The 12404-nt window shown below is 45.5% G+C and overlaps 2 protein-coding genes across 2 annotated transcripts in view; one reads left to right on the plus strand and one right to left on the minus strand.

Moving 5' to 3' along the window:
* Positions 1-1488, plus strand: part of LOC123084680 (MADS-box transcription factor 47) — a gene marked incomplete at its 5' end in the record, with an annotated part of 10291 nt that extends 8803 nt beyond the window's left edge. Inside the window, 5 exon segments of the mRNA XM_044506166.1 lie at positions 191-290; positions 370-411; positions 534-575; positions 670-812; positions 949-1488. Of these exon segments, the coding sequence (XP_044362101.1) occupies positions 191-290; positions 370-411; positions 534-575; positions 670-812; positions 949-973 (352 nt within the window).
* Positions 1489-2004: 516 nt separating this feature from the next.
* On the minus strand, positions 2005-6867 carry LOC123084679 (transmembrane protein 131). Its single transcript, XM_044506165.1, has 4 exons — positions 6666-6867; positions 4655-6368; positions 3001-4085; positions 2005-2915 (listed from the first exon to the last, which is right to left on the minus strand). The coding sequence occupies exons 1-4, from the start codon at positions 6803-6805 to the stop codon at positions 2024-2026; spliced, it is 3831 nt and encodes a 1276-aa protein (XP_044362100.1). The 5' UTR covers positions 6806-6867; the 3' UTR covers positions 2005-2023.
* Between the last annotated feature and the right edge of the window lie 5537 nt (positions 6868-12404).

Below are 12404 nucleotides of genomic sequence, written 5' to 3' on the forward strand. Positions count from 1 at the left end.
GGTTGTCGTGAGGGTAGCCACGAGGGAGGAATAGGAATCTCAGAATAACATATGCTCCAATATGAGTGTCCTTGATGGATTTTTACTCCAATATAAATTATATAGTTCACTAACTTTACGTGAAGACTTATGCATCCTCAACTAGTTCAGCTGTTGTAGTCGTTTGATATGTGCTATCTCATTCCTGCAGGCAGATGAGAGGAGAGGAGCTCCAGAGCCTGAACGTCCAGCAGCTTCAGGCTCTAGAGAAGAGCCTCGAGTCCGGGCTCGGCTCTGTTCTGAAAACCAAGGTAGGCGTGCGTGACAACATCAACCTATCTAGCTATGGTCTTAGTTTTCCACACCTTGACGATGATTTCCGTAATGCAGAGCCAAAAGATCATGGACCAGATCAGCGAGCTAGAAAGAAAGGTAAGAACTTTGTGCCTCCAGGACCTGAATATTCGTGTGTGGAACTTCAGAGAAATTGTAGCTCAAACTCACCGGTTTTCGATGTTTGTTTCGCTAACATGCCGCTCTGTGTTGTTGAACAGAGGGTGCAGCTGATAGAGGAAAACGCAAGGCTAAAGGAGCAAGTGAGTCCCTGCAAATATTATTCCCCCCTCTCCTGCGTGTTGTTTCCATTTCTGGACATTCCGTTTGTGATGGAGCAATGGTCTGAAGCTGCAGGCGTCCAAGATGGAGATGCAAGTCGCCGCTGATTCACCGGTGGTGTACGAGGAAGGACAGTCGTCTGAGTCCGTCACCAACACGTCGTATCCGCGCCCTCCCCTCGACACCGAGGACAGCTCCGATACCTCTCTCAGGCTCGGGTGAGTTATTGCCAAAGGCAGCCATCTGTACCAGAAGCCATGTCCAGTCTGAAATGCCATATGAATTACTGCTGAGTAAAAATTCGGTATTGAGCTGAGAAAATTGCATTCATCATATGACTTGTGTGTGCTGCAGATTACCACTCTACAACTCGAAGTGATTGGCTGGAAATTATCCGAAGCAAAGTGATGGTTGGTCGCAACAAGGTCCTGAATCGAACCGCGCGCTGCATCGAATAAACAGTTTGAGTGCGCTGGATGATGTGTGTAATCTAAAAGAAGACTGGCTTCTGTTATATATAGTATAGTGTGGCATAATAAGAGAACAGGTTCTTTTGATATTACCTGCGAGTGCTGCTTTTCCCCGTCCTTGTCCTGTGCTGTAAAGCTTTAGTAGACCCCTGAGTATCCAGCAGAACTCTGAGTTGCTTCAATCACTCCTTGCAAGTAAATCAGCCACTGGCACAGTGGCATATTGATTTCAACATAAGAAGGGGGGGAAAATGTATGTTATGATGTTCTTCAAGAAGCACCTGTCGATCATCCTTTCTGGGGGGGAGAACTTCTGTGCTAGTGACTAATGGGAACAAATAGAACATGATTAGAAGTGGAGATTGCAAGAAAAAATGTATGCCCTTTGCCTTTGCACATGTTAAACAGGATTAGTTAGCATCAATCACCTCTCCTGCTTTAGACAGGCATATATGTCCAGTACCTAATGTCTTTGATTCGGCGGCAGTAAAGTGAGATATCAGCTTTAGTATCTTCAACTTTAGATCAGACATCAACTAGCTTTAATAGCTTCAGATCAGAATGTTAGAATGGCAGATCAAGTTTGTTCAGTGGCACTGGAATGGTTCCTGATTCTCTGAATTGCATTTGCGACCAAGCAAAACTGCAGCTAGATCTTGCATAATATACCCAGACAAACATAGTAAAAGAAGATTGGGCAGCTGAACTTTAAAAAGTTTATGGGTAGATTTTCGTTCAGATTAATTTTCATTAGCTGACAATTAAGAAATATTGTTTGTGGTGAGAAATGAATCATTTTTTGGTCTGCTCTCCATTTTATATTGCCCTAATTAGAGTAATTAAGCCTCTAAAGCCCCGGAATGGTAGTGCAGTTAGTGCAGTTAGTAGAAAGGCAGAGCCCAGGAATACAAGATGCAGAGGAGAGACGCGAGAGTCCAAATGGTTCAACTTTCAACTTCTTAATTTATTGCATAACCAGAAGCTACATCAGACGGCAGCGATCTGCGGCCACGAGAGTCAGGTGGCGCAGACGGCTGCTTCATCATGAGGGCCTGAGGCTCTCTTGCAAAGAAACTGTAGGAGGACCCTTCAGAAGCAGTAAACACCTTGCCCGGTGCGACCTCCCTTGCTTTCCCCAGCAGATGTCCAGAGAAATGATCACCCCATATGTCATAAGTGAACTCTTTCTTCAGTGCAGTGACACCCTCATCTCTCTTCACAGCCTTGTCTTTCATCAGGTTGGAGCCGGGAGCACGAGCATGCGGGGCAATTGGGGAAGATGAGGCCAACAATGGCGAGCGCCATGCTGTGGTCAGTGCAGTGGATGAAGCCAATGGGTTTACAGATGTCGCTGGAGGTGCGGGTGGCTGCTGCTTGGCAGTTTGGGACCAGCCATTCTTCACTTTGTTATTCCCAGTTAATGGTGCCCTTGCTTCGACATCAAGTCTACTCTCGAGTTTGTTTCTGTGCTTCGGTTCAGATGATGCTCCAGAAAAGGACCAGCCTTGTTTAGGGGTCAAACTCGGTGACAACGGTGAAGATGGTGTTGAATTCCCGCTGTGGCTGCTAGAAACCTCAAATTTTGCTGCCAGTCCTGCGCCGCCAACTTTTCGCTTCCTTCGCCTCCCTTTTTCTCTAGCAACTCTGATAGTAAGGTTCCCGCTAGTTTCTGTAACTTCCGTTGATACCTTGTCTTCCACAGGATTAGTTGGGGACACAGATATAGCTGAAGTTGTACTCTGTTGTTTATCTGCATTGCTCTTGTCATCTTTCTTTCGGGGGCTATCAAGAGTACTAGGAGGGCATTTCTCAGGAGGAGCTTCTTCAGCTTTTCTGTGTTCCCTTATCGGCCTGTCAACAATGCATAATTGGTCAAACATAAATCATCTGATACTGGAAAAATGTGATAAAAGGACGATATTGATCAAATTTTTACCTGGAAGTTTTGTTACTACCCTGAGGAAAAGAGGGCTTAACAGTCTTACTGATGGTATCTTTCCTGTCAGCAATCTTGGCATAGTAGTCTTGAGAGTTCGCTGACAAAGAATACGGGGCACCACGAACAATGACCACAACAAACAAGGACACAGTTCCCAAAAAGAGTATCAATGCTTTCCAATGGATTGATCTGAAGTAAGACCTTTTGCACTGCTTAAGCATACAGACAGGAATATTTGCAGTCATAGGGATTACGAAGATGCCAGTAGTCATAGCTAGCTCAAGATCTCGCTGAACCTTAACTGAAGAGAAGTCAGCTTTAAAAGAAATGAGCATTCTTATTGATTCACTTGGCGCTAAGCTAAACCCCTTGCAGTTGTTCACCGTAAATCCATCCAAACCACAATCAACTCCAGAAACTTTCACCTTTGTGACTCGAAGAGGAAGGTCACCACTATTTTTAACATGTATCTCCTTGGACAACTGCTGACTGCACGAAGAGCTGGGGATCTCGGATTTGGACAGTGTTGAGTTGTCGTCAAGATTAGAACCAAGGTTAAACTCTAACTTCCAAACAGCCTCAGGTCCCTCTAAAAGGGCAATAGATTGCCAGCCACCAGGTGCTCGAAGAGGTAACCATTCCAAGCCTGACAGATTGTTTCTAATCAAAGCCATGCTTGACCACATGCACCGATTTGAAGGGCGGAAAACAATGGGACCAAGTACAGCGCTTGTCAAAGGACCAAGATAGGTCTCAGTAATTGCTTTGCTACCTAATGAGAAGCCAAATCTGGTCTCTGTTGAGTCAATTTCTGGAGATCTGCTTGAGAAAGTGTGTTCACATTCGTCGTTTACAGTTCTGCACTGGCCAATGATTTCCTCAGAGTTCAGTACCAGCTGCATGGACACATGTTGCTGGCTTGGGTTATGGACGGTTATCCATTCAGAAAACTGTGATCCAATTTGCACGACAGGAAACACCAACTCATGATTTGTGAGAACAGAAATCCCAGTCATTGTTCCATGAGATCTCCAATTCCTAAGTACCATGTCATCTGCTCTGATCGCTCCCCCGATTGTTGGCTGCAAATTATATTACAAAATTGTATGAGAATATTACAAAGCAAAAATATTTAAATGCATACAGGTGGAAAATACTTGATACAATTTAGCAGTTTGCAAAGAGTTACCAACTATTGATATCTATGACAGTCGAATACGAGATCAATACTAAACTATCGTAAAATATATAACGAGAGCAAGATTGCATAATGTGCCTGCTTTTCTCTATTCCCCTGCTTATTCTTCCAAACAGATGGTTAAGACTAATGACAACCACAATAAAGGCCTTACAAACTTTCTTTAACGCGATAATGGCATGTGTTACAGAAAACATTAAAGCAGTAAGGTTAACATACCAATATGAATTTACAGCCTGCATGAGATTAACTTTACCGGTTTAAAGAGAAAATGATATGCTGGGCTGATGAAATTAATGAACAGGGTAACACATGACAGAGTGATATCATTATTCATTACTGGGTTCATAGCATAGATTATGTTGTAAGCATTGAATGCTTCAAAACAGGTCCTAGTCCAGCTAGGAGAACAACACGTAAGACCAACTGAAACAGCACAAGGTTTTATATTACCTTCATGTTATGCGGGCCTTCTGTTTCTATGATGCTGCCCAAAGATCCTGTCCTTGAGTTAGCAGAGGTCTCTTCAGAATGTGATTCAGCAAATGGCTCATCAGAATCAGCAACAACGGCATTGGTTGTATGAGAAATAGGTGCACGCATTATATCTTGGCAGGGTATCACAATTGAACTACCAAGGGAACTGTTTGTTTCGACCACTATATTGCAGTTGTCAAATGAAATACCCTTTGGAACTGAAGCAGTATATCTTATCAAAGCTATATCTGTTACAGTGTCAGGGAAGAGTATCAAGCCATTCAAGTACTTCAACTGAAAGATCATCGGGCCATCCCTGTTATCCCCAGTTATACTCACAACCTTCAGTAACTCTGTTGCATCATTCCGTAAGGAAAGGGAATATATTGACCCATTTCCAGCACAAGATGATATTCGCTCAAACGTGACAGAAACCAAGTTTGTGGAATCATAGTAGGTGCGCGTGTGTACCTCTAGTTCAATAGGTATAACAACAATGTCCACCTTATCAGTTGTGTGATTGCGCAGTTTCATGTAGATAGCACCAAACACCTTGCCTTCTGAAATAGGTTGCAATTTCAACTCTATGACAGTGCTGCTTTCTGAAGGAAGCACCTCCCATTGCTCACTAGGCCTAATATGGATCACTGGCCATCCAAATTCAGTACTGCTTGCTGTATGCCAGTTGCTGCTCAAAGAAGTTAACTCCACTGCCTCATCCAGAGGGCCTAACTGACAAACTACATGAGAAGATTGTTTTGTGCTTTCAGAAGCAGACATCCAAACGGCCACTTCCTCGACATAGAGAGAATCATCAAAAGGGTTGTATATGGACAAATTCTTCTCCAGGTGTCCACCTATTACAACATCCATCCTGGTCAATGGAAGTATCTGGTAAGGCGACCCGACAGCCATGCCCTTAGCTTGTATGATGAACCCACCAAAATTGGTCTGCAAAACCAAATGTGCTGAAGAAGAGCCCAACAACTTTGGCAGGAACATGAAGGTGACCGACGCATTTTCGCCGGGCTGCAGAACCAGGTCCTCATAACCATACACATAGAACTGTGGATCAGTGCTGAATGGCTCATAGACACGCAAGACACTGTCATTGTTCAAGTTCACCACAGTCAGGGAGGCCACAGAGGCTGCATACAGGTTACTCCTGCCCCAATCCAAGACTGGCGGACTTATCTCCACATTCATGGAGGAAGAACTGTAGAGGGCATTTGGGCTGACATCTGAGGTCGCGCCATCCAGTTCCAGTGGCACCCCATGCGATGCCTGCATCCAATTGTCAGGCACAAGCGGCGCCTGGCACGACCCAGCATCATACCTCGCAACATCCTTGCCCTCTCTCCCCAACGCATCGCGCGCCCCTGCGACGATTGCATCGGCAGAGGAGCAAGTTACCATGCCTCCCCCGGACATCGGGAAGCACATTGACCGGGATGGCCCCCAGTCCCTTGAAACCCCCAAATCAGGCTCGTTGATGACGTCATCGCTGGCGAGCAGCGTCTGGACCTCCGAGGACGAGAAGCAGAAGGAACCCCCGTCCGCGCGCACATCCCGGAAGCCGAGGCAGCGACCGTCCTCATGGCTCTCCTCCGCGGAATCCGCCGCCGCCGCCGCCGCCGAGACGGACAGCGCGAAGGCCAAGAACACGCAGCACAGAGCAGCCAAGGAAGCCCTGCAAGAAGGCGAAAACACCACAAAAGAGGTCAAGAACTCGCCGGCTGGCCGCGGTTGTTCGTCAAAAAGGCAGAGCGCTACCGAACACCAAAGCATCCCCCAAACAGAAACCCCAAGAAAATAGTCACGCGAACCCCCAAAAAAACTTGGTATCTTCGGCAGCATAAGCATGGATCACTCCAGAACTCGAGAGCGCTGGCCAGCGAGAGGCGAGCAGCAGTTTCTTGGTCGCTTCAAGATGGCTGGAGGCAAGAAAGCAAGGAGGGCGGAGCAGCGGAGTTAACGGGGAACTCACCGAGCAGGGGAGGAAGCGGAGCGCAGGGGGGCGAGGGGAATGGATGGAGCCGCTGGCGAAGAGCGGCGGCGGCGGCGGCGGCGGGTGGTCATGGCGGAGAGGGCATGCGGCGGGCGAGACTTTAGTGTTGTGGTGACCATAGGAATCGACGGGAAAATGAAAAGAAAAAGGAAATAAAAAGGAGGAGAGGGAGGGGGAGACGGACAGGGACGGAGGTGGACAGGAAATAAAAAGAAGTGGGAGGGAAACAAAATAAAAATTGGAGGGAGGGGTTGGTTGGTCCCGGTGAAGAAAACACATTCACGTCCCACCCCCAAAAGGAAGGGGAAACCCCATTTTGTGGTTTTTGATTGAAGTTCACATGACTATTTAGCCCTTTCAGTGCATATTTTTTGAAACTTTTAGCCCTTTCAGTGTTTGCGTGCTACAAATCTAGTCCAAACAACATTATCATCACCAACAACAAATATAAATGTTCTCAAACAGTTCTTTCTAACAAAAAAGGGGAAACTATTTTGTAAATAAGAAACTTTCGGTGGTCAATCAAGATAAGATAAGATGCTCTAAGCGTTCAATGCACTGGCGATTGCGTATGCTCGCGTCGCGACGTTCTCGGTTGCGTCAGCCTCGCTGTTTACAACTCATAGCCACCAAGCCGTTTCACCTCATCTTGTCCGCATTTCCCGTCTACTGTGTGGTTTATTGATCATTATTCACTTCGGTTTCTACCGCTTGATGAGGAATTGATTGCATACATATCCCATTTTCGCTACTTTTGCACATTTGTTGAACAATAATTCGGATAAGTCTCTTTTTACATCACAATGATGCATTTTTAAAATGAATCCATACGAGAGGAGACATTGCGTGGAGGCTTAGATAAGATGAAAGTCAATGTAATCGAAGCAATAACTGATCATGAAAAATAGTGCATGCGGCGGGCGAGGGTTCACTTTGTAACCATGGAATTTTAAGGGGGTAAAAAGAAGATGGGTAAAAAGGAAAGGAAGGGCTGAGGAGATGAGAGGGAGAGAGGAGGACATAAATTTGGAGACAAAGAAATATATAAGGTGATGATTGGTTCTCTTGTTTGGAAAAGATTTTTGTAAATTTGAAAGTTCAAATGACTATTTAGTCCATCAATATATGTGGCTGCAAATCCCAACTCAAGCAACAAATCAAATATTTTATGAACAACAAAAACTATTATGTAATGTTAGGAGATCACCACATCCAAGCGGGATATCTATTGAGCATTTAATATACTAGCTTATGAGTACGCGTCTTCTCTGCACGACCAGTTGTGCCTCACCCTAGTTTTAAAAGCCAAATTGGACGTCAGTGAGACAGTTTCTATGGACCACCCCGCAAATAGGCCCGAGAGAACCGGTAGCGTAGGACAGTTCTACCCTAACTGGGAGAAAAATAGGAGTCGATTGAAGTGGGAGGGGCAGAATAAAAATTGGGAGAGGCGTTGGTTGGTCTGGTGAAAAAAAACACAATCATGTTTCCCCAAAAAGGGAAGGGAAAACACTTTTTTTGGTTTTTGAAATTCAGATGGCTATTTAGACCTTTTATAAAAAATTAGCCCTTTCAATATTTGTGTAACTATGTGTAGATCTAGTTCAAACAACAACATCATCAACAACAACTTTTGGCAGACAAATCAATATAACATGCTCTAAGCGTTCAATGCACTGGCATTTGCCTATGCCGACGTTGCGACGTTCTCGTTTATGTCACCCCACTGTTTACAGCTCATAGCTACCTACCCGTTTCACCTCCTCTCTCCATATTACCAGTCCACTTTTGTTGTTTATTGATTATTCACTTCGGTTTTCTATCTCTTGATGAAGATTGAGTGCCTAGCTATCCCCCTTCCGCTTCTTTTGCACATTTGTTGGTCGATAATCCTAGTAAGTCACTTAGGGGATTGAAGGTGATGGTTGGTTCTCTTGTTTGGAAAAAGAATGTTGAAATTTTTTAAGTTCATACAACTAGTTAGTCCATGAATATATGTGGCATGCAAATCCCAACTCAAGCAACAAATAATACATGTATACTCAACAAAAACTATTATGTAATGTTAGGATCACCACATCCAAGCAGGATATCTATTGAGCATTTAATGTGCTAGCTTATGAGTATGCGTTCTCTCTACGCCACCAGTTGTACCTCACCCATAGTTTTACGCCGTGGGACAAAAAGGGGAATAGGCGACATACATGATATCTAGGGATTGCCCCGCCAATAGACTAGAGATACCAGGCGAACAAGCCATTTTTGCGCAAACCGGGGAAAACGGGAGTTGGTTGAACTGGTGGATGGCTTATGCATTCATGTGAAGTATAAAAATAACTTGCATTTGCGAGGGATCGACCCTCATCGACAGGGAACGGGTCCAAGCCTCGAGTTTGGCCCAACAACCAACTCGCCTAGCATGCATTCTTGTTAAATAAAATTTAGCTTATTTTAGCATGTTTTCTTGCCCAATAAAATGAACTTACTTATTTGACAATTTCTAGCATCTTCTCTCGCGTTCTCGCCTCTCCTATTTTCATGCTAGCTTGTGTTACTTATTTACCGCAACTTCCACTCATTCTTCTCATGATTAAATGAAGTCAACATGATTCATTTGTTCCCTTTCATTTCACTTCACATTTGCTCAACAAAAACTCATGTATCTCACCTTTCACACCTGATAACCCACAAGTATAGGGGATCAATTGTAGCCTCTTTCGATAAGTAGGAGTGTCGAACCCAACGAGGAGCTAAAGGTATTCCATCAAGTTTTATCGACCACCGATACAACACTACGCACGCTTAACGTTTGCTTCACCTAGAACAAGTATGAAACTAGAAGTACTTTGTAGGTGTTGTTGGATAGGTTTGCAAGATAATAAAGAGCACGTAAATAAAATCTAGGGGTTGTTTAGATGAAGACACAACTAAGTTAGTTTCAGTAGAAAGCTTTTTGTCACGAGAAAGTTATTTGTCCCTAGACAATCGATAACTAGACCGGTAATCATTATTGCAATTGTATTTGAGGGAGAGGCATAAACTAACATACTTTCTCTTCTTGGATCATATGCACTTATGATTGGAACTCTAGCAAGCATCCGCAACTACTAAAGATCATTAAGGTAAAACCCAACCATAGCATTATAAGGCATCAAGTCCTCTTTTACTCCCATACGCAAACAACCTACTTACTCGGGTCTGTGCTTCTGTCACTCACGCCACCCACCATAAGCAAATCATAAACATATTGAAAACCCTATAGCAGGGATCCCTCACGCTTGCGCGACACGGAGAGCAACTCAAACCAATAATAAAACATGCAACTCAAACCAATCACGATCATCAATTAACCCATAGGACAAAACGGATCTACTCAAACATCATAGGATAGTCATACATCATCGGGAAATAATATACAGCGTTAAGCACCATGTTTAAGTAGAGATTACAGCGGGTAAAAGAGGGGTTACACCGCTGCATAGAGGGGGGAAGAGTTGGTGATGACGACGGTGAAGTTGTTGGTGTAGATCGTTGTCGTGATGATGGCCCCGGCGGCGTTCCGGGGCCACCAAGAGAGAGGGGGAGAGAGAGCCCCCCTTCTTCGTATTCTTCCTTGACCTTACCCCTAGATGGGAGAAGGGTTTCCCCTCTGGTCCATGGCCCCCATGGCGGCGGAGGGGCGAGAGCCCCTCCGAGATTGGATCTCTCTCTGTGTTTCCTTCTGTTTTTGCGCTCTCCGATTCTGCCCTTTCATCGTTTCTTAAATTCCCGGAGATCCGTAACTCCGATTGGGATGAAATTTTGACACGATTTTTATCCGGATATTGGTTTTCTTGAGGCGAAAGTGTTGGGGAACGTAGCAGAAATTCAAAATTTTCCTACGTGTCACCAAGATCTATCTATGGAGAGACTAGCAACGAGGGGAAGGAGAGTGCATCTACATACCCTTGTAGATCGCTAAGCGGAAGCGTTCAAGTGAACGGGGTTGATGGAGTCGTACTCGTCGTGATTCAGATCACCGATGATCCTAGTGCCGAACGGACGACACCTCCGCGTTCAACACACGTACAACTCGACGATGTCTCCCACGCCTTGATCCAACAAGGAGAGAGGGAGAGGTTGAGGAAGACTCCATCCAGCAGCAGCACAACGGCGTGGTGGTGATGGAGGAGCGTGGCAATCCTGTAGGGCTTCGCCAAGCACCTACGGGAGAGGAGGAGGTGTCACGGGAGGGAGGGAGGCGCCAAGGGCTCAGGTATGGATGCCCTCCCTCCCCTCCACTATATATAGGGGCAGGGGAGAGGGGGGAGGCGCAGCCTTGCCCCTTCCTCCAAGGAAGGGGTGCGGCTAAGAGGGGGGGAGGAGTCCATCCTCCCCAAGGCACCTCGGAGGTGCCTTCCCCCTTTAGGACTCTCCCCTTTTTCCTATATCTTGGCGCATGGGCCTCTAGGGGCTGGTGCCCTTGGCCCATGTAGGCCAAGGCGCACCCCCTACAGCCCATGTGGCCCCCGGGGCAGGTGGCCCCACCCGGTGGGCCCCCGGGATCCTTCCAGTGGTCCCGGTACAATACCGATGACCCCGAAACTTGTCCCGATGGCCGAAACAGGACTTCCTATATATAAATCTTTACCTCCGGACCATTCCGGAACTCCTTGTGACGTCCGGGATCTCATTCGGGACTCCAAACAACATTCGGTAACCACATACAAACTTCCTTTATAACCCTAGCGTCATCGAACCTTAAGTGTGTAGACCCTACGGGTTCGGGAGACATGTAGTCATGACCGAGATGTTCTCCGGTCAATAACCAACAGCGGGATCTGGATACCCATGTTGGCTCCCACATGTTCCACGATGATCTCATCGGATGAACCACGATGTCAAGGACTCAATCAATCCCGTATACAATTCCCTTTGTCTAGCGGTATGGTACTTGCCCGAGATTCGATCGTCGGTATACCGATACCTTGTTCAATCTCGTTACCGGCAAGTCTCTTTACTCGTTCCGTAACACATCATCCCGTGATCAACCCCTTGGTCACATTGTGCACATTATGATGATGTCCTACCGAGTGGGCCCAGAGATACCTCTCCGTTTACACGGAGTGACAAAATCCCAATCTCGATTCGTGCCAACCCAACAGACACTTCCAGAGATACCCGTAGTGTACCTTTATAGCCACCCAGTTACGTTGTGACGTTTGGCACACCCAAAGCACTCCTACGGTATCCGGGAGTTGCACAATCTCATGGTCTAAGGAAATGATACTTGACATTAGAAAAGCTTCAGCATACGAACTACGTGATCTTGTGCTAGGCTTAGGATTGGGTCTTGTCCATCACATCATTCTCCTAATGATGTGATCCCGTTATCAACGACATCCAATGTCCATGGTCAGGAAACCGTAACCATCTATTGATTAACGAGCTAGTCAACTAGAGGCTTACTAGGGACATGGTGTTGTCTATGTATCCACACATGTATCTGAGTTTCCTATCAATACAATTCTAGCATGGATAATAAACGATTATCATGAACAAGGAAATATAATAATAATCAATTTATTATTGCCTCTAGGGCATATTTCCAACAGTCTCCCACTTGCACTAGAGTCAATAATCTAGTTCACATCGATATGTGATTAACACTCAAGGTCACATCCCCATGTGACTAACACCCAAAGAGTTTACTAGAGTCAATAATCTAGTTCACATTTA

Source organism: Triticum aestivum, chromosome 4A, assembly GCF_018294505.1.
Source record: "Triticum aestivum cultivar Chinese Spring chromosome 4A, IWGSC CS RefSeq v2.1, whole genome shotgun sequence".
NCBI classification, from domain to species: Eukaryota; Viridiplantae; Streptophyta; class Magnoliopsida; order Poales; family Poaceae; genus Triticum; species Triticum aestivum.

Excerpts from the sequence above, each read along its gene's own strand:
- LOC123084679 (XM_044506165.1), bottom strand. The coding sequence starts at position 6,805 with ATGGTCACCACAACACTAAAGTCTCGCCCGCCGCATGCCCTCTCCGCC. Across the intron at positions 4,086-4,654 it reads AAGGCCCGCATAACATGAAG|CCAACAATCGGGGGAGCGAT; the intron begins GTAATATAAAAC and ends TATAATTTGCAG. Across the intron at positions 2,916-3,000 it reads GGTAGTAACAAAACTTCCAG|GCCGATAAGGGAACACAGAA; the intron begins GTAAAAATTTGA and ends CATTGTTGACAG.